The sequence below is a fragment of the Salmo salar genome, chromosome ssa03 (assembly GCF_905237065.1).
Source record: "Salmo salar chromosome ssa03, Ssal_v3.1, whole genome shotgun sequence".
Taxonomy (NCBI): Eukaryota; Metazoa; Chordata; class Actinopteri; order Salmoniformes; family Salmonidae; genus Salmo; species Salmo salar.
Genome location: NC_059444.1, coordinates 42233479 through 42254864, shown reverse-complemented (window position 1 = coordinate 42254864; position 21386 = coordinate 42233479). Strand labels below are relative to the sequence as shown.

At 43.1% G+C, this 21386-nt stretch overlaps 1 protein-coding gene across 2 annotated transcripts in view; it reads left to right on the top strand.

The window, feature by feature from the left end:
- LOC106600495 (kin of IRRE-like protein 1) overlaps positions 1-21386 on the top strand; it is a 135586-nt gene that overhangs the window by 78433 nt on the left and 35767 nt on the right. For both annotated transcript variants that reach the window (XM_014191886.2, XM_014191884.2), the window contains exons 2-4: positions 12615-12764; positions 18579-18728; positions 20306-20463. In XM_014191886.2, the coding sequence (XP_014047361.1) occupies positions 12615-12764; positions 18579-18728; positions 20306-20463 (458 nt within the window). The remainder of the gene's footprint in view (positions 1-12614; positions 12765-18578; positions 18729-20305; positions 20464-21386) is intronic.

The following is a 21386-nucleotide window of genomic DNA, read 5'->3' as shown; positions in this document are numbered from 1 at the left end:
CCTGACCTCAATCCTATAGGAAATTTGTGGGCAGAACTGAAAAAGCGTGTGCGAGGAAGGAGGCCTACAAACCTGACTCAGTTACACCATCTCTGTCAGGAGGAATGGGCCAAAATTCATCCAACTTATTGTGGGAAGCTTGTGGAAGGCTACCCGTAACGTTTGATCCAAGTTAAACAATTTAAAGGCAATGCTACCAAATACTAATTGAGTGTATGTAAACTAGTGACCCACTGGGAATGTGATGAAAGAAATAAAAGCTGAAATAAATCATTCTCTCTACTATTATTCTGACATTTCACATTCTTACAATAAAGTGGTGATCATAACTGACCTAAGGCAGGGAATTTTTACTAGGATTAAATGTTTGGAATTGTGAAAAACTGAGTTTAAATGTATTTGGCTAAGGTGTATGTAAACTTCTGACTTCAACTGTATGTTTCTAATGCCAATAAAGCCCTTAATTTGAATTGAAATTGAATTGAATTGAGATGGGGTGCAGGGATAGGGGGAGGAGGAGGAGGATGGGTACAGTGAGTGAGAGCCAGCATCCATCGAGGGGAGTTGAGTCACTAGGGGAAAGAAGATTGAAAAGCCTAGACTGAAATTTGATGTGTTTGTTTTTCTCCTCTGTCCCACTTACATTTCCCCATGGAGGAAGAGAGGAGACAGGAAAGAGAGGGACATTTAGGAGTAGTGGGGGAACATGCTCTGCTGCTCAGTCATCTAATGCTAAATGAAGGAGACAGATCTGAGTCAGTATCATCAATAGACAACAAGACTGACTGACTGAGATGGAGACTGAGGGAGGGAAATGGCCAGACCAAGAGAGAAAGAGCGAGAGAACATACGACAAAATATAATCCATGTACACAAACAACAAGTGTGCGGTTACAATTGGCAAAGAACACACACATTTACTTCCATAGGGCCGTAGGTTGAGACAGGGATGCAGCTTAAGCCCCACCCTCTTCAATATATGCAGTACCATTCAAAAGTTTGGACACACCTACTCATTCCTGGGTTTTTCTTTATAGTTATTATTTTTTTACATTGTAGAATAATAGTGAAGACATCATAACTATGAAATAACAAATATGGAATCATGTACAGTAGTAACCAAAAAAGTGTTAAACAAATCAAAATTATATTTGAGATTAGAGATTCTTCCAAATATATTTTGATTTGTTTAACACTTGTTTTGGTTATTACATGATTCCATGTGTTATTTCATAGTTTTGATGTCTTCACTATTATTCTACAATGCAGAAAATAGTAAAAATAAAGAAAAACCCTTAAATTAGTAGGTATGTCCAAACTGTTGACTGGTACTGTTTATCAACGAATTGGCGAGGGCACTAGAATAGTCTGCAGCACCCGGGCTCACCCTACTACAGTACAATCTGAAGTCAAATGTCTACTTCGTTTGCTGATGATCTGGTGCTTCAGTTATAGAACCCATTACCCTTTATGGTTGTGAGGTCTGGGTTCCGCTCACCAACTAAGAATTTACAAAATGGGACAAACACCAAATTGAGACTATGCATGTAGAATTCAACAAAAAAAACAGGGGAAACTAGAATGCTATTTGGCCCTAAACAGAGAGTCCACAGTGGTAGAATACCTTAAGGAAAGCTTTGACTATGTACAGACTCAGTGATAGCCTTGCTATTGAGAAAGGCCGCCGTAGGCAGACCTGGCTCTCAAGAGAAGACAGGTTATGTGCACACTGCCCACAAAATGAGGTGGAAACTGAGCTGCACTTCCTAACCTGTCTAATGTATGACCCTATTAGAGACACATATTTCCCTCAGATTACACAGGTCCACAAAGAATTCGAAAACAAACCCAATTTTGATAAACTCCCATATCTATGGGTTAAATACCACAGTGTTCCATCACAGCAGCAAGATTTGTGACCTGTTGTCACAAGAAAAGGGCAACCAGTAAAGAACAAACACCATTGTAAATACAACCCATATTTGTTTATTTGTTTTCTGTTTTGTACTTTAACTATTTGCCCATTATATGACATTTGAAATGTCTTTATTCTTTTGGAGCTTTTGTGAGTGTAAGGTTTACTGTACATTTAAAAATATATATTATCTATTTCACTTGCTTTGGCAATGTAAATATATGTTTACCATGCCAATAAAGCTATTCAATTGAAATGAATTGAGAGAGAGCGAGAGAGAGAGAGAGGAAGAAATAGAGAGAGAGAGGGTAAACAGACAGACAGAACGTGTGTAAATGCCTTCAGACATTCCAGGTGTGAGATTAAGATACACAGACACTGCACTTTCTTTACTACAACTCTACTGAGCCTAAACCGCCAACGTCTTATAGTGTTAATCAAATGACCATCACTAAATGACGTTGTTATTTGGATAATGGATGAAGCCCAAATGGCACACTATTTCCTATAAAATCAAATACAGTGAGAGAAAAAAGTATTTGATCCCCTGCTGATTTCATACGTTTGCCCACTGACAAAGAAATGATCAGTCTATAATTTTAATGGTAGGTTTATTTGAACAGTGAGAGACAGAATAACAACAAAAAGTCCAGAAAAACGCATGTCAAATTGTTTTAAATTGATTTGCATTTTAATGAGGGAAATAAGTATTTGACCCCCTCTCTCGTGTTTGGAGGAGGATGAATGCTGCCTATGACGCCAAGAACACCATCCCCAGCATCAAACATGGAGGTGGAAACATTATGCGTTGGGGGTGTTTTTCTGCTAAGGAGACAGGACAACTTCACCGCATCAAAGGGACGATGGACGGGGCCATGTACCGTTAAATCTTAGGTGAGAACCTCCTTCCCTCAGCCAGGGCATTGAAAATGGGTCGTGGATGGGTATTCCAGCATGACAATGACCAGAAACACATGGCCAAGGCAACAAAGGAGTGGCTCAAGAAGAAGTACATTAAGGTCCTGGAGTCTCCAGACCTTAATCCCATAGAAAATCTGTGGAGGGAGCTGAAGGTTCGAGTTGCCAAACGTCAGACCTGGAGAAGATCTGCAAAGAGGAGTGGGACAAAATCCCTCCTGAGATGTGTGCAAACCTGGTGGCCAACTACAAGAAACGTCTGACCTCTGTGATTGCCAACACGGGTTTTGCCACCAAGTACTAAGTTATGTTTTGCAGAGGGGTCAAATACTTATTTCCCTCATTAAAATGCAAATCATTTTATAACATTTTTGATGCATTTTTCTGGATTTTTTGTTGTTATTCTGTCTCTCACTGTTCAAATAAACCTACCATTAAAATTATAAACGGATCATTTCTTTGTCAGTGGGCAAACGTACAAAATCAGCAGGGGATCAAATACTTTTTTTCCTCATTGTATCTGTAATTTGTTTATAATGCACTACTTTTGAACAGGGCCCACTACATTTGACCAGGGCCCACTACAAAAGTAGTGTACTATGGGGAATAGGGTGCCATTTGGGAATAGGGTGCCAATGACTCACAACTATTACTATTGCATGGTAAGTGCTGCTACTTTATCTAGTTGTCAATTCAACCAAAATGTAGAGGATGTGGATAATGATCTCACATACAGTTCCCCCCTATTTCACACACACCTTGCTCATTCAGTGATGCTAATGCTAGTGCACATGTGTGCTTTACAGAGGATGGTGGGAGGGGGGAGGGAGTTACGGGGGTGTTTACCACTCTTGAGAAGCAATTCATGTGGCAGAGAAGAGCAAATGAAGAGGTGAATAAAACCTGATGAAAAATAGATGGAGGACATCTGAGAGAGAGGTTGAGGAAAAAGAGACAGGGGAATTAGTTTAGAAAGGGGGAAATATAAATGGAGTATAAAAAAGAAAATGAGATGAAATGAAATGGTAAAAAACAGTCAATTAGAGTGAGAGTGAGAGAAAGAGGGAGAGAAAGCGGGAGCCTCCGAGGGATAGTTGGAGAAGAAGAGAGGGGAAGAATAGTTGTACTGTGTTTGTTTGCGTGGGCATGTGTATATGTGTGTGTGTGTGTGTGTGTGTGTGTGTGTGTGTGTGTGTGTGTGTGTGTGTGTGTGTGTGTGTGTGGGGGGGCAGTATATTTCTGTCTCTCAAACAAACACTGCATGGCATAACCCAGTTCTTTGAAGTCTCTTGCTACCTAATGCTGTTGGATTGATCCAGCCCTTTATTGTAAAATTGCTTACCTAAACACACAAGCTCAGTATGTGTCAAACATCTCAGAGTAGGAGTGCTGATCTAACCTTTTAGATCACAATGTAAAAAGAGGTTACATGGGCAGGGAAGACTTGGGCCCATATCTGCCAAGCCTCACATATTAGGAGTGCTGATTTAGGATCAGTTTAGCCTTTTAGATCAAAATAAAAAAGGTTAAAGGGATACTTTGGGATTTTAGGCCATCGTCAGTGAGACAACACTGATTATGGCGTAGCAACCAAAATATTAATTCATGTTTTGCTCTTGTTGCCTCTAAATAAACAAAATAGCATAAAATAACATAGAAAATATTTTTGGTGTAAAATAATTCTTTACTTAAATTTTTTTTAAAGAAGTAGCAGGCTTTGCTCAAAACCTCTCTGGTATTCATTCCTCAGTCTTGCATCATACTTGTGTTACCAATAACTGTTTATGAGATCAATTTAAATAATCATTTGAAAAGACGAAGGGCTAGGGAGTCATTGAAAAAGTATTTACACCAAGAGCCAGAGTATGTCACAAGTACTAATACAGGAGAATACACCAATCTACAGCTACAGCTCTTTCTTTCTTATTCACACAGACACACACCTACATACAGTCTGTATACTCAGTCCGTACACACAGTGGTTTAGCTGGTGAAATTGGAACAAGGAGTAGCCTGAAGGTGAATATGAGGACATTGTCAGTCAGCGTTGGGGTTTGGACAGCAGGGTTTAAGATCAACACAGCATTAGTTCAAATCAAATACAATTTTATTTGTCACATGCGCCGAATACAACAGGTGGAGACCTTACAGTGAAATGCTTACTTACAAACCCTTAACCAGCAATGCAGTTTTAAGAAACCCCCCCCCCCCAAAAAAAAGTAAGAGATAAGAATAACAAATAATTAAAGAGCTGCAGTAAATAACAATAGCAGGGCTATATACAGGGGGTACCGGTATAGATTCAATATGCGGGGGCACCGGTGTCGAGGTAATTGAGGTAATATGTACATGTTGGTAGAGTTATTAAAGTGACTATGCATAGATAATAACAGAGAGTAGCAGCAGCATAGAATAAGGGGGGGGGGAAATGCAAATAGTCCGGGTTGTCATTTGATTAGCTGTTCAGGAGTCTTATGGCTTTGGGGTAGAAGCTTTGGGGTAGAAGCTGGACCTAGACTTGGTGCTCCGGTACCGCTTGCCGTGCGGTAGCAGAGAGAACAGTTTATGACCATGGTGGCTGGAGTCTTTGACAATTTTTAGGGTCTTCCTTTGATACCGCCTGGTATAGAGGTCCTGGATGGCAGGAAGCTTGGCCTCGGTGATGGTGCGGTATGAAAATTGGAGTGGGTCTAGAGTTTCTGGGATAATGATGTTGATGTGAGCCATGCAATTCAAAGCATTTTATGGCTACAGACGTGAGTGCTACGGGTCGGTAGTCATTTAGGCAGGTTACCTTAGGGTTCTTGGGCACAGGGACTGCTTGAAACATGTTGGTATTACAGACTCAGACAGGGAGAGTTTGAAAATATCAGTGAAAACACTTGCCAGTTGGTCAGCGCATGCTCGGAGTACAAGTCCTGGTAATCCGTCTGGCCCTGCAGCCTTGTGAATATTGACCTGTTTAAAGGTCTTACTCACATCAGCTGAGGAGAGTGTGATCACACAGTCATCTGGAACAGCTGATGCTCTCATACATGTTTCAGTGTTACTTGCCTCGAAGCGAGCATAGAAGTTATTTCGCTCGTCTGGTAGGCTTGTGTCACTGGGCAGCTCTCGGCTGTGCTTCCCTTTGTAGTCTGTAATAGTTTGCAAGCCCTGCCACATCCGACGAGCGTCGGAGCCGGTGTAGTACGATTCGATCTTAGTCCTGTATTGACGCTTTGCCTGTTTGATGGTTCGTCGGAGGGCATAGTGGGATTTCTTATAAGCTTCTGTGTTAGAGTCCCGCTCCTTGGAAGCGGCAGCTCTACCCTTTAGCTCAGTGCGAATGTTGCCTTAATCCATGGCTTCTGGTTGGGGTATATACTGTACTTACTGTCATTGTTCGGACAACGTCCTCGATGCACTTATTGATAAAGCCAGTGACTGATGTCACTGGGGCGGCAGGTAGCCTAGTGGTTAGAGTGTTGGGGCAGTAATTGAAAGGTTGCTAGATCGAATCCCAGAGCTGAAAAGGTAAAAATCTGTCGTTCTGCCCCTGAACAAGACAGTTAACCCACTGTTCCTAGGCCATCATTGTGAATAAGAATTTGTTCTTAACTGGCTTGCCTAGTTAAATAAAGGTAAAAAATAAATGTTGTGTCACCTCAATGCCATCGGAAGAATATCGGAACATATTCCAGTCTGTGCTAGCAAAACAATCCTGTAGTTTAGCATCTGCTTCATCTGACCACTTTTTTATAGACCGAATCACTGGGGCTTCCTGCTTTAATCTTTGCTTGTAAGCAGGAATCAGGAGGATATAATTATGGTCCGATTTGCCAAATGGAGGGCTAGGGAGAGCTTTGTACGCGTCTCTGTGTGTGGAGTAAAGGTGGTCTAGATTTTTTCCCCCTCTGGTTGCACATTTAACATGCTGATATAAATTAGGTAAAACTGACTGAAAGTCCCCGGCCACTAGGAGCGCCGCCTCATTGAGTTGAGTGCGGTTTTAGTGCCAGCATCGGTCTGTGGTGGTATGTAGACAGCTACAAAAAATAGAGATGAAAACTCTCTAGGTAGATAGTGTGGTCTTCAGCTTATCATGAGATACTCTACCTAAGGCGAGCAAAACCTCGAGACTTCCTTAGATATCGTGCACCAGCTGCTGTTTACATATATGCTTATGCCCCCGCCTCGTGTCTTAGCAGAGGCTGCTGTTCTCTCCTGCCGATAGAGTGTATAACCCGCCAGCTGTATGTTCTTAATGTCGTCGTTCAGCCACAACTCGGTGAAACATAAGATATTACAGTTTTTAATATCCCGTTGGTAGGATAAACATGCTTTCAGTTCATCCCATTTATTTTCCAGCGATTGAACGTTAGCTAGCTGGACGGAAGACAAAGGCAGATTAGCCACTCGTCGCCTGATCCTCACAAGGCACCCTGATCTTTTTCCTCAAAATCTCAGTTTCCTTCTCCAGCGAATGACTGGGATGAGGGCCTGGTCGGGTGTCTGTAGTATATCCCTCTCTTCCGACTCATTGAAAAAAAACTCTTTGTCTAATCTGAGGTGAGTAATCTCAGTTCTGATGTCCATAACCTATTTTCCATCATATTAGACAGAAGCAGCAACATTATGTACAAAACAAGTTACGAACAACACGAAAAAACAAATAAGATAGCGTGGTTGGTTAAGAGCCGATAAGATTAAGAGCCGATAAGACGGCAGCCATCCCCTCCGGCACCATCATGATCAATACTGGAGGAATAGGAATGAGAATGCATTAGTTTGTGTGTGTGTGTGAATGTGTGTATAGTACTTATGATCTTAATTAATGTATAATGAGAATATGGAGATGTGGTACATGTACCATCCCACACAATCCATCTGCATTTTCCCCACCTATGTCAGCATTTCTTTTTTAACTGTGTTTAGATGTTTGACATTCTGAGAGCATAATAATCACATTTTCAACATTCAACACACACAGTTGATCTTAGCAGACGGACAGATATAATATTTGTTTATTTAAGAGGGAAATATCAGTGAACGTACAGTGCTGTCGTTCACACGAATCTCTACCACTGTGTTATTACGCAACAAAAGAGGACAGGGAAGGAGGGAGAGGTGGAAAGCAAAGGGAAAAGGGCATAGAGCAGACCAACCAACGCTACCTACTGCTTCCCCAAAGCCATGGAAGCACAGAGGGAGGCAGAGACGGAGAGAAACGGGGAGAGAGGGATCCCCCAGGGTTAATTCAATCTCTGTTCTCTAACCGTGTGGTTCTCTCCTTCTCTTTCTGAGTCTCAGCTACAGTCTGACAGCCCTCCTATCGCTCTCTCTCTTGCTCTCTCTCTCGCTCTCTCTCTCTCATGGAAACATATGTTGTGAAATAGATAATAAACAAAAGTGAAATAAACAATAAAAAATGTACAGTGAACATTACACTCACAAAAGTTTCAAAGGTATAGAGACATTTAAAATGTCATATTATGGCTATGTACAGTGTTTTTTTATGATGTGCAAATAGTTCAAGTATAAAAGGGAAAATAAATAAACACAAATATGGGTTGTATTTACAATGGTTGTTCTTCACTGGTTGCCCTTTTCTTGTGGCAACAGGTCACAAATCTTGCCGCTGTGATGACACACTGTGGTATTTCACCCAATAGATCAAAATTGGATTTTGTTTAGAATTCTTTGTGGGTCTGTGTAATGAAGAAATATTTGTCTCTAATGTGGTCATACATTCGGCAGGAGGTTAGGAAGTGCAGCTCAGTTTCCACCTCATTTTGTGGGCAGTGTGCACAGCCTGTGTTCTCTTGAGAGTAAGGCAATGCTCACTGAGTCTGCACATAGTTAAAGCTTTGCTTAATTTAGGGTCAATCATAGTGGTCAGGTATTCTGCCACTGTATACTCTCTGTTTAGGGCCAAATAGCATTCTAGTTTTCTCAGTTTTCTTGTAAATTCTTTCCAATGTGTCAAGTAATTATCTTTTTGTTTTCTCGTGACTTGGTTGGATCTAATTTTGTTGTTGTCCTGGGGTTCTGTGGGGTCTGTTTATGTTTGTGAACAGAGCCCCAGGAACAGCTTGCTTAAGGGCTCTTCTTTAGGTTAATCTCTCTGTAGGTGATGGCTTTGTTTGGGAATCGCTCCCTTTTAGATGGTTGTAGAATTGAAATCCTTTCTGGATTTGGATAATTAGCGGCCTAATTTTGCTCTACATGTATCATTTGATCTTTTACGTTGTACACGGAGGATGTTATTGCAGAATTCTACATGCAAAGTCTCAATTTGGTGTTTGTCCCATTTTGTGAATTCTTAGTTGGTGAGCAGAACCCAGACCTCACAACCATAAAGGGCAATGGGTTCTATAACTGATTCAAGAATTTTTAGCCAGATTCTAATTGGGATGTCAAATTTGATGTTCCTTTTGATGGCATAGAAGGCCCTTCTTGCCTTGTCTCTCAGATCGTTCACAGCTTTGTGGAAGTTTACCTGTGGTGCTGATGTTTATTCTGAGGTATGGATATTTTTTTGTGTGCTCTAGGGCAATGGTGTCTAAATGGAATTTGTATTTGTGGTCCTGGCAACTGGACCTTTTTTGGAACACCATTATTTTTGTCTTACTGAGATATACTGTCAGGGCCCTGATCTGACAGAATCTTTGCAGAAGATCTAGGTGCTGCTGTAGGCCGTCCTTGGATGGGGACAGAAGCACCAGATCATCAGCAAACAGTAGACAATTTACCTTTGTCTCTCTCTCTTAGTCTCCCTTTCTCTCCCTCTCTCTCTCTTTCTCAGCAGTGCATTGTGGGAAAGAAAGTTCATAAAGACAGGTTCACACGGAATCCCTAAATATTTTCAACTGCCTCAAACATATACTTTATCAGGCTGGAATTCAATGCAAGGTGCGTTATAGCACGGAGTACTATACAGCTGACAATGCGCCCTTTTGAAGGCATTTTTCCATAAGTTTGCAGAGATCGCGTTCCTGGTAAATGCTGTGCATGTCGGCTCAACCATAAATTACCTTTAAAAGTGTAAGTGTGGTAATACTGTTCTGTGTATATCTGTCATCCTCATTATTGATATCATCATCGTCATCACCATTGTCATCACCACCATTGTCATCACCGTCATCATCATTGCTGTCATCTCTGTCACTGTCAACGTCATCACCATCATTACCATTGATGTTTAACACTGTTGAAGCATCACAGTGTGTAGCAGTGTCAGGTCCTTTGTAAGGAGCCCTCAACACAAACAGCATGACAGTAACAGCGTGTACGTCCCAAATTGCACCCTATTCCCTTGATAGTACACTATGGACTCTGGTCAAAAGAATTGCATTATATAAGGAATAGGCTGCCATTTAGGACACAGGCACAGTGTTGAATCAGGAGTCCTCTCCTCACTCTTGTTTCTTCCTTTGTGTTGCAATCCCAAGAGGTCTTCCTAAAAAAAAATCGTAATGATTTTTTGGCTTAATTAATTAGCTAATAGGATTGTTTTAAACATGATCCAAGAAAAGAACAGCTGAAGGGAAGACTAACAGAGAGAAAGTCTTTAACGTGGGTCGTATAAAGGGGACCAAGGCGCAGTGTGTAGAGTGCTCATATTTACTTTTAACGAATATACTTAAACAAAACAACAAAACGACCGACAACAGTTCCGTCAGGTGACATACACTAAACAGAAAACTACCCACAAAACCCAGGAAGAAAAACCCCTACTTAAATATGATCTCCAATCAGAAGCAACGAGGATCAGCTGCCTCCAATTGGAGATCAACCCAAACAATCCCAACATAGAAATAGAAAAAACAGAACTTAAACATAGAAATAGAAAACATAGAACAACACAAAACACCCCCTGTCACGCCCTGACCTACTCTACTATAGAAAACAACATCTTACTAGGGTCAGGACGTGAAGTACCCCCCCCCCTCCCAAAGGTGCAGACTCTGAATGCAACAAACCAACAACAAAAAAACTACAAAATAAAAGGGAGGGTAGGGAGGGCTCCGGGCTGCGGGCCGCCGTTGGAGGCTCCAGGCTGGGAGGCGTCGCTGGAGGCTCCGGGCTGGGAGGCGTCGCTGGAGGCTCTGGGCTGGGAGGCGTCGCTGGAGGCTCCGAACTGAAAAGCGTCGCTGGAGGTTCCGGGCTGAGATCCTTCTCAATAGGTTCCGGACTGTAGGCCGTCTCAGTAGGTTCCGGACTGTAGGCCGTCTCAGTAGGTTCCGGACTGTAGGCCATCTCAGTAGGTTCCGGACTGTAGGCCGTCTCAGTAGGTTCCGGACTGTAGGCCGTCTCAGTAGGTTCCGGACTGTAGGCCGTCTCAGTAGGTTCCTGACTAAAAAAACTTTGCCGGAAGCTCTGGATGGGGAACTGTCGCCGGAAGCTCTGGAATGGGAATGTGCACTGGAATCCTGATGGGTAACACGCACCTCAGAGCGAGTGCGGGGAGCAGGAGCAGGACACTCCGGACTGGGCATGCGCACTGGAGGTCTGATGCGTGGGACTGGCCTAGGTGGCGCCAGACTGGTAACACGCACCTCAGGACGAGTGCGGGGAGCAGGAACAGGATACTCCGGACTGGGCATGCGCACTGGAGGTCTGATGCGTGGAACTGGCCTAGGTGCCGCCAGACTGGTAACACGCAGCTCAGAGCGAGTGCGGGAAGGAGGCACAGGACGTACCGGACTATGTAGGCGAACTGGAGACCAGGCATGCTGAGCAGGCCTACTCCTTCCTGGCTGAATGACCATCTTCGCCCTACACCGGTAAGGAGCTGGAACCGAGCGCACCGGGCAGTGAGTGCGTATGGGCGATATATTGCACATCACACCATAACCCATTACTCGTCCATCCACTCGCTCCTCAGCACGCCCACTCCGTAGTGCTCTTTCTGCCAGTACCTCTCTTCGGAATCTTGCATCAAGCTCCGCGCTTGACTCCCTGACTGGCTCCTGTCTGCTCCACGGCTCTCTCCGATACGCATGGGAAGTTAGATCAGGTCTCCCCCCTGACGTCGCCAAACTCCCCGTATGCCCCCAATTTTTTTTGGGGGGGGCTGCCTCTCCGCCTTGCCCATTGGTGGATATAGTGCCTCGTAGTACCGTCGCTCCCTCTTTGCTTCTTCAATTTCCTCCTTCGGGCGTCGATACTCCCCAGCTTGCCTCCAAGGTCCTTTTCCATCCAAAATTTCCTCCCAAGTCCATTCCTCCAGATACTCCTTACCATGCTGCTTGGTCCTTTTTTGATGGGTTATTCTGTCACGGCTGTCGAAAGGATCGGACCAAAGTGCAGTGTGGTTGTAGTTCCACATTTTAGTAAATGCGTGAAACACAAAATAACTGAAAATACAAAAACAACAAACCGTGACGCAGAGAGAAACAAACACTACTCAAAATATAATAACCCACAAAACCCAGGAAGAAAAACCCCTACTTAAATATGATCTCCAATCAGAGGCAACGAGGATCAGCTGCCTCCAATTGGAGATCAACCCAAACAATCCCAACATAGAAATATAAAAACTAGAACTTAAACATAGAAATAGAAAACATAGAACAACACAAAACACCCCCTGTCACGCCTTGACCTACTCTACTATAGAAAACAACATCTTACTAGGGTCAGGACGTGACAGAGTCATTTGAGATACTGTTTTCCTTATATCAGCAATAATGTCACAGAAATATTAAATATTTCTACCTGATGATGAAAACTTGAAAACATGATGGTGCACCTACAGTATACCTTTTCCCTGACAGTGTGTTTGTCTCTGTGACAGTGTGGACAGCAAGGTTCTCACAGGAGCCAGCGGACCAGTCTGTTGTTTTGGGAGAGAGAGTAGTCATGTCCTGTGTCGTCTACAACTACACCGGAATCGTACAGTGGACCAAGGATGGACTGGCACTGGGCATTGGAGAGGGCCTCAGGGGTGAGAGCATACACACATACATACAAAAGGAGGCACACACACACATACACACACACTTAACCCAAAGGTAATTATCTGAAATGTGGTGTGCGTGTCCAACTCAGTTTGATTCACAGGTTCAATAAGGTCAAAAGCCATTGCTTCTGCAGTTTCCTCTCTCTTTCTCTTTCTCTTTCTCTTTGTCTGTCTGTCTGTCTGTCTGTCTGTCTGTCTGTCTGTCTGTCTGTCTGTCTGTCTGTCTGTCTGTCTGTCTGTCTGTCTGTCTGTCTGTCTGTCTGTCTGTCTGTCTGTCTGTCTGTCTGTCTGTCTGTCCTTGCTCCCCAGATTCAAAATGGAGCATAGCAGTGCAGTCTCATACACAGACGCACATGAAGAAGATGAAAGCAGACACAGTATATGCGTTTATGCGCATATGCACACTCAAGCACGCACATACACACACACTGATCCTCTGATTCATGCACACCTGCGCTGCTTCATTGTGCTCCTTGGTCTTCACCTGTCTGGTGGATGCTATGCTGCTGGTTCTGCTGGTTGCTATGCTGCTGGTAGGTGGAGGCAGGCAAAGATGATGTAATCTGGACCAATACTTTTGTCCCCTTCAGAATCCAAATCGATGATGTCATAATTCGGGGGTGCTTCTAGACTCCTGGTCTGCCCCCGAGTGGATGGAATACACCATGCATGGTGTGATGAGATATTGTCCTTTTCTCAATTATATTTCATCGACTCCTCTCCTCCCATCTTCTCCTCCTTTTGAAAACATCAGAGGGAAGCGAGCGGAGGAGGCGCGGAGAGAACGGCTTTTTACCTAATTGAGGAAAGTCCTATGAGTCGGTTTTGCATTGTGTTTGTCTGTCTACGTGTTTGAATTTCAAATGTGTGTTCATTCTCTGAGATTCATGGTATGCCACTATTTTCATAGGTCTACATTTAAACATATTTATATTCTACGGTATGTAAATGTGTGTACGACTGGTACATGTGTTTGACTCTGTCTCTGTGTGTGTGTGTGTGTGTGTGTGTGTGTGTGTGTGTGTGTGTGTGTGTGTGTGTGTGTGTGTGTGTGTGTGTGTGTGTGTGTGTGTGTGTGACTTCCAGCCGGGCCTAGGTACCGTAAGCTGTGGGTGTATGTACACTGTATGCATACTGTATGCGTATGCGACTCTGTCTGACACTGTCTGTGTGTGTGTACATGTATCTATCTGTGTGTATGTGTGTGTACGTCTATCCGACTTGCTGTCTCTCTCTGTGTCTCTGCGGGTGTGCTGTGGGTACGTCTCTCTCTCTCACTCTCTCTGTCTGTCTTTCTCTCTCTCTTCCAGCCTGTCCTAGGTACTGTGTGATGCGGGTACATGTCTCTCGCTCTCACTCTCTCTCTCTCTTTCTCTCTCTCTTCCAGCTGATCCTAGGTACTGTGTGATGCGGGTACATGTCCCTCTCTCTCTCTCTCTCTCTCTCACTCTCTCTGTCTGTCATTCTCTCTCTCTTCCAGCCTGTCCTAGGTACTGTGTGATGCGGGTACATGTCTCTCTCTCTCGCTCTCACTCTCTCTCTCTCTCTTTCTCTCTCTTCCAGCTGGTCCTAGGTACTGTGTGATGCGTGTACATGTCTCTCTCTCTCTCACTCTCTCTCTCTCTCTCTCTATCTCTGTCTGTCATTCTCTCTCTCTTCCAGCCTGTCCTAGGTACTGTGTGATGCGTGTACATGTCTCTCTCTCACACTCTCTCTGTCTCTCTTTTTCTCTCTCTTCCAGCTGGTCCTAGGTACTGTCTGCGGAAAGTATTTAGAACCCCTTGACTTTTTCCACATTTTTGTTACATTACAGCCTTATTCTAAAATGTATAAGATGATATATATAAAATGTATAAAAAAAACAAAAAAACTCAGCAATCTACACACAACACCCCATAATGACAAAGCGAAAAGAGCCTTTTCAAAAATGTTGCTAATGTATAAAGCATAAAATACAGAAATATTTTATTTACATAAGTTTTCAGACCCTTTGCTATGAGATTAGAAATTGAGCTGAGGTGCATCCTGTTTCCATTGATTATCCTTGAGATGTTTCTACAACTTGATTGGAGTCCACCTGTGGTAAATACAATTGATTGGACATGATTTGGAAAGGCACAGACCTGTCTATATAAGGTCCCACAGTTGACAGTGCATGTCAGAGCAAAAACCAAGCCATGATGTCGAAGGAAATGTCCGTAGAGCTCCGAGACAGGATTGTACCGAGGCACAGATTTGGGGAAAGGTACAAAACATTTCTGCAGCATTGAAGGTCCCTAAGGACAAAGTGGCCTCCATCATTCTTAAATGGAAGAAGTTTGGACCCACCAAGACTATTCCTAGAGCTGGCTGCCCGGCCAAATTGAGGCATCGGGGGACAAGGGCCTTGGTCAGGGAGGTGACCAAGAACCCCATGGTTACTCTGACAGCTCTAGAGTTTCTCTGTGGAGATGGGATAATCTTCCAGAAGGACAACCATCTCTGCAGCACTCCACCAATCAGGCCTTTATGATAGAGTGGAAAGACAGAAGCTACTCCTCAGTAAAAGCCATATGACAGCCCACTTGGAGTTCGCCAAAAGAGCCCCTAAAGACTCTCAGACCAAGAGAAACAAGATTCTCTGTTCTGATGAAACCAAGATTGAACTCTTTTTGCCTAGCGTCACATCTGGAGGAAACCTAGGATGAACAGAGCAAAGTACAGAGAGATCCTTTATGAAAACCTGCTCCAGAGCACTCAGGACCTCAGACTGGGACAAAGGTTCACCTTGCAACAGGACAACAACCCTAAGCACACAGCCAAGACAACGCAGGACTGGCTTCGGGACAAGTCTCTGAATGTCCTTGAGTGGCCCAGCCAGAGCCCGGACTTGAACCCGATCAAACATCTCTGGAGAGACTGTGCAGCAATACGCTCCCCATCCAACCTGACAGAGCTTGAGAGGATCTGCAGAAAAGAATGGGAGAAACTCCCCAAATACAGGTGTGCCAAACTTGTAGCGTCATACCCAAGAAGACCCGAGGCCGTAATCACTGCCAAAGGTGCTTCAACAAAGTACTGAGTAAGGGTCTGAATAGTTATGAGAATGGGATATTTCCGTTATTTTTTAATTTTTTATTTGCAATAATTTCTAAAAACCTGTTTTTGCTCTGCCATTATCGGGTATTGTGTGTAGATTGATATACATTTTAGAATAATGCTGTAATGTTACAAAATGTGGAAAAAGTCAAGGGGTCTAAATACTTTCCGAAGGCACTGTTTGTGTACATCCCAGCAAACTTGGCCCCATGTGGGTATTTTGTGAGCAACCCCACACAGGCTAGCCCACACAGGCTAGCCCACACAGGCTAGCCCACACAGGCTAGCCCAACTTGGGGTAGCCTACGCAAAACCCAGCACGAGCCAGCCTACACCACGCACAACACAGGCAATCCCACACCATGCCCAGCTATCTTATAATGTAGAGGCCGGGGCTCATTTGAATATTTGTGGGCGTGGTTCATGTACCCCAATTCATGTTGTTAATTTACTGTTTAAGTTTAAGTGGTTTGTTGTGTGATGTCAACAAAAAATGTATATTGTCTGTAAAAAGACTAAGATAAGTGAATTTGATATAAGATAAACGTTTAAGTTTCTCTGGTAAAAATATGTACAGTTGAAGTTGGAAGTTTACATACACTTACAGTTGAAGTCGGAAGTTTACATACACTTAGGTTGGAGTCATTAAACTCGTTTTTCAACCACTACATACATTTCTTGTTAACTAGCTATAGTTTTGGCAAGTCGGTTAGGATGTCTACTTTGTGTATGACACAAGTAATTTTTTCAACAATTGTTTACAGACAGATTATTTCACTTATAATTCACTGTATCACAATTCCAGTGGGTCAGAAGTTTACATACACTCAGTTGACTGTGCCTTTAAACAGCTTGGAAAATTCCCGAAAATGGTGTTATGGCGTTAGAAGCTTCTGATAGGCTAATTGACATCATTTCAGGGGTGGCAGGGTAGCCTAGTGGTTAGAGCTTTGGACTAGTAACTGAAAGGTTGCAAGTTCAAATCCCCAAGGTACAAATCTTTTGTTCTGCCCCTGAACAGGCAGTTAACCCACTGTTCCTAGGCCTTCATTGAAAATAAGAATTTGTTCTTAACTGACTTGCCTAGTTAAATCAAGGTTAACATTTTTTTTTTAAATGGAGGTGTGGATGTATTTCAAGGCCTACCTTCAAACTCAGTGCCTCTTTGCTTGACATCATGGGAAAATCAAAAGAAATCATCCAAGACATCAGAAAAAAAATTGTAGACCTCCACAAGTCTGGTTCATCGTTGGGAGCAATTTCCAAATACCTGAAGGTACCACGTTCATCTGTACAAACAATTGTACGCAAGTATAAACCCCATGGGACCACACAGCTGTCATACCGCTAGAGATGAGCGTACTTTGGTGTGAAAAGTGCAAATTAATCCCAGAACAACAGGAAAGGACCTTGTGAAGATGCTGAAGGAAACAGGTGCAAAAGTACCTATATCCACAGTAATATGAGTCCTATATTGACATAGCCTGAAAGGCCGCTCAGCAAGGAAGAAGCCACTGCTCCAAAACCGCCATAAAAAAAGCCAGACTACGGTTTGCAACTGCACATGTGGACAAAGATCGTACTTTTTGGATAAATGTCCTCTGGTCTGATGAAACAAAAATAGAACTGTTTGGCCATAATGACTATCCTTATGTTTGGAGGAAAAAGGGGGACGCTTGCAAGCCGAAGAACACCATCCCAACCGTGAAGCATGGGGGTGGCAGCACCATGTGGGGGGGCTTTGCTGCAGGAGGGACTGGTGCACTTCACAAAATAGATGTCATCATGAGGGAGGAAAATTATGTGGATATATTGAAGCAACATCTCAAGACATCAGTCAGGAAGTTAAAGCTTGGTCGCAAATGGGTCTTCCAAATGGACAATGACCCCAAGCATACTTCCAAAGTTGTGGCAAAATGGCTTAAGGACAACAAATTCAAGGTATTGGAGTGGCCATCACAAAGCCCTGACCTCAATCCCATAGACAATTTGTGGGCAGAACTGAAAAGGCGTGTGCGAGCAAGGAGGCCTACAAACCTGACTCAGTTACCCCAGCTCTGTCAGGAGGAACGGGCTAAAATTCACCCAACTTATTGTGGAACACTTGTGGAAGGCTACCCAAAACGTTTGACCCAAGTTAAACAATTTAAAGGCAATGCTACCAAATACTAATTGAGTGTATGTAAACTAGTGACCCACTGGGAATGTGATGAAAGAAATAAAAGCTGAAATAAATCATTCTCTCTACTATTATTCTGACATTTCACATTCTTAAAATAAAGTGGTGATCCTAACTGACCTAAGACAGAGAATTGTTACTCGGATTAAATGTTTGGAATTGTGAAAAACTGTGAGGGCTGCCCTTGGGGACATCTGCCTTGGGGCCAATGTGGAACCGATGAGTGAAGGCGCATCGGCCCAATTAAGGCAGCCTACGTGGGGCCAATATTTTAGTCCGCATTGCGCCTACATCGTGCCAATGTGGGCATGTTTGTTGTAAAAAGATGGGCTTATTTCAGGCTGCCGTCACCAGATATGGGCTTCCCACACTGGGCCACACTGGGCAAATGCCGTGGGGTTCAATGTGGAGCCGATGAGCAAAGGCATGTTTGCCCAATGTGGGAAGCCAATGCGGGGCCAATATTTTAGCCCGCATTGGGCTCACTTCATGCCATTGTGGACATGTTTGCTGGGATGTGTCTGACTCTCTCTCTCGCTCAGCCTGGCCCAGGTACCGTGTGCTGCGGGTGATAGACGTGGGCCAGTATAACCTGGAGATCTCTGCGGCAGAGCTGTCCGATGACTCCCTGTATGAGTGCCAGGCCACAGAGGCTGCCCTACGCTCCCGGAGAGCCAAACTCACCGTCCTCAGTGAGTATCTATCTGTCTGTCAGGAATGTGTGTGTCCAGTGCAATGTGGACTGTATAAGCAGATTGTGTGTGTGTGCAGTGCAGAGTGTGACTGTGTGTGTTTCCAGTGCAGTGTGTGTACAGCAGTGTACGTGATCGGAGCTGGAGCGGAGCGTATCCAATTTGACTGGAGCATAGAGCGAGATTCCCAAAGGCTGGAGCGTCAGCCTTCTCGCCAGCTCCAATTTCGTTCCAGTAGCCCTCACTTCACCAGCTCAGGGCATGCCCGGCCCAGCATGCATTTGTAGTCTACTTTCTTTAGCTACTGTTATGGAGTTTGCTAAATATTTTCATAAAGAAACTGATATAAAACACAGGTGCAAAATCAAGGTGACTTACTAAGATGAGGACCAAGAGCAAAAGAGGCAGTGTTGTGATGTATTGTCCACAACTAAAGAATCATTGTGGAATCTGAAAAGACACTTATCCCGAAAGCATGATGGTGTAACCTACTTATTATGTGCACATGCTAAAAGAAAGCAACGAGGTGGGTGGCTAATTAAGTGTGTCATTGTAGCAAAGTATTTATAAACTAAAACACTGATCTCTTAAATGTTTTGTTCATTTTTGTTCTATTATCTATATACAATGGGCCATAATTGACTTTGGCCCAATAGGACTGGCATATTGCAACTTTCAAGCGTTCCCTTTTGATTGGGTTATCTTTCCTAAAAACCTTTAGGACTAGCTATAGAAAAAAAACAAAAAAACAACTCTGCATCTCTGCCCAGCCTGGCAAGAGTGTCCAAAAGGGTGTTTAGCATCCCAAATGGCTTTGCCAGTGAGGAGAGGATATTCTCTGCTGCTGGCCTGATCTCTAGGCACCATCACATGAGCCTGAAGCCACAGACTCTGGTCAAACTGGTGTTTCTAAAAATAAATTCAAAGGCACTGTAGACAAAGCCAAATAAGGCATTTACATTTATTTTTCATTTGAAGTAAGTCACAGCCTATATGCGCAATTTATAGACTATAATGATTTAATACAACAAAATGTTGTTTACATGCTGAGCACTTAATGTCCCTGACTCCCTACCAACCTAGTGTGTCGCACTCGCAAATGCTATCTATTTCTTTGTAGGCTATAGCCTTGAAATAATAGAGCCTAAATAATTCAATTTTAACTCCCTGTCTGTCTCCTGACCTATTTAGAGTGTTTATATGCTGTTTAATATGACATGTAGCCCATTTGAAATGATGTGCTGTTCTTACATTGACCTTTTCTTGTTTATTAAAAAAAAAGATATTGAAATCATATAGTTTGGTTTCAATACTTCAAATCAACATGGTAGGTCCAGGTAGTCACAAAAATAGATGGGTGTTGGTTAAATTGTGATTTTAATGAATGGAGCGAATTTGGAGCAGCAGTTTCTTTTCTCTTTGAGTGCGGAACGGTTTTTAGCGAAGCAGTTGGAAAGGATGTGAATTTACGACTGCTCAACTCCGCTCACATACTCTGGTATAAAAAAGTGTGTGTGTCCAGTGCAGTGTGTATATGCGGTGTGTTTGTCTAGTACACTGCGTGTGTTGTCCTACAGTCCCTCCCGATGACCCAGTGATCGAGGGCTTTCCAGAGATCCTGCTGAGAGCCAATGTCTCCTATAACCTGAGCTGTGTGTCCCGCGGGGCCAAGCCACTGGGCATCATCGAGTGGAAACGGGACGGGGTGGCCCTGGAGGGAGCCTTCAGCACCACCGTGAGTTACATACAGACACAGCGGCATAAACACCGATGCATGTTGCCATATTGTATCACTAAATACACCTTTAGTTGGCTCCACCCTGTCCTCCTCTTCCTTTCTTTAAAAAAATAATGTTTTTCTCTCTCTCTCTCCTTCTCTCCCCCCCCCCCCCTCGCTCTCAATTCAATTTCAATTTAAGGGCTTTATTGGCATGGGAAACATATCCTAACATTGCCAAAGCAAGTGAAGTAGATAATAAACAAAAGTGACATAAACAATATACATTTATATTAGACATTACACTAACAAAAGTTCCAAAAGAATACATTTCAAATGTCATATTATGTCTATATACAGTGTTGTAATGATGTGCAAATTGTTCAAGTACAAACGAGAAAATAAATAAACATAAATATGCATTGTATTTACATTTTATTTTTTTATTTTTTATTTCACCTTTATTTAACCAGGTAGGCCAGTTGAGAACAAGTTCTCATTTACAACTGCGACCTGGCCAAGATAAAGCAAAGCAGTACGACACAAACAACAACACAGAGTTACACATGGAATAAACAAAAGTACAGTAAATAACACAATAGAAAAGTCTGTATACAGTGTATGCAAATAGGGTGAGGAGGTAAGGCAATAAATAGGCCATAGTAGCGAAGAAATTACAGTTTAGCAATAGATGTGATAGATGTGCAGATGATGATGTGCAAGTAGAAATACTGGTGTGCAAAAGAGCAAAAAAGTTAATAAAAACAATATGGGGATGAGGTAGGTAGATTGGATGGGCTATTTACAAATGGACTGTGTACAGCTGCAGCAATCGTGTAAACTGCTCAGATAGCTGATGCTTAAAGTTAGTGAGGGTGATATAAATCTCTAACTTCAGCGATTTTTGCAATTCATTCGTCATTGGCAGCAGAGAACTGGAA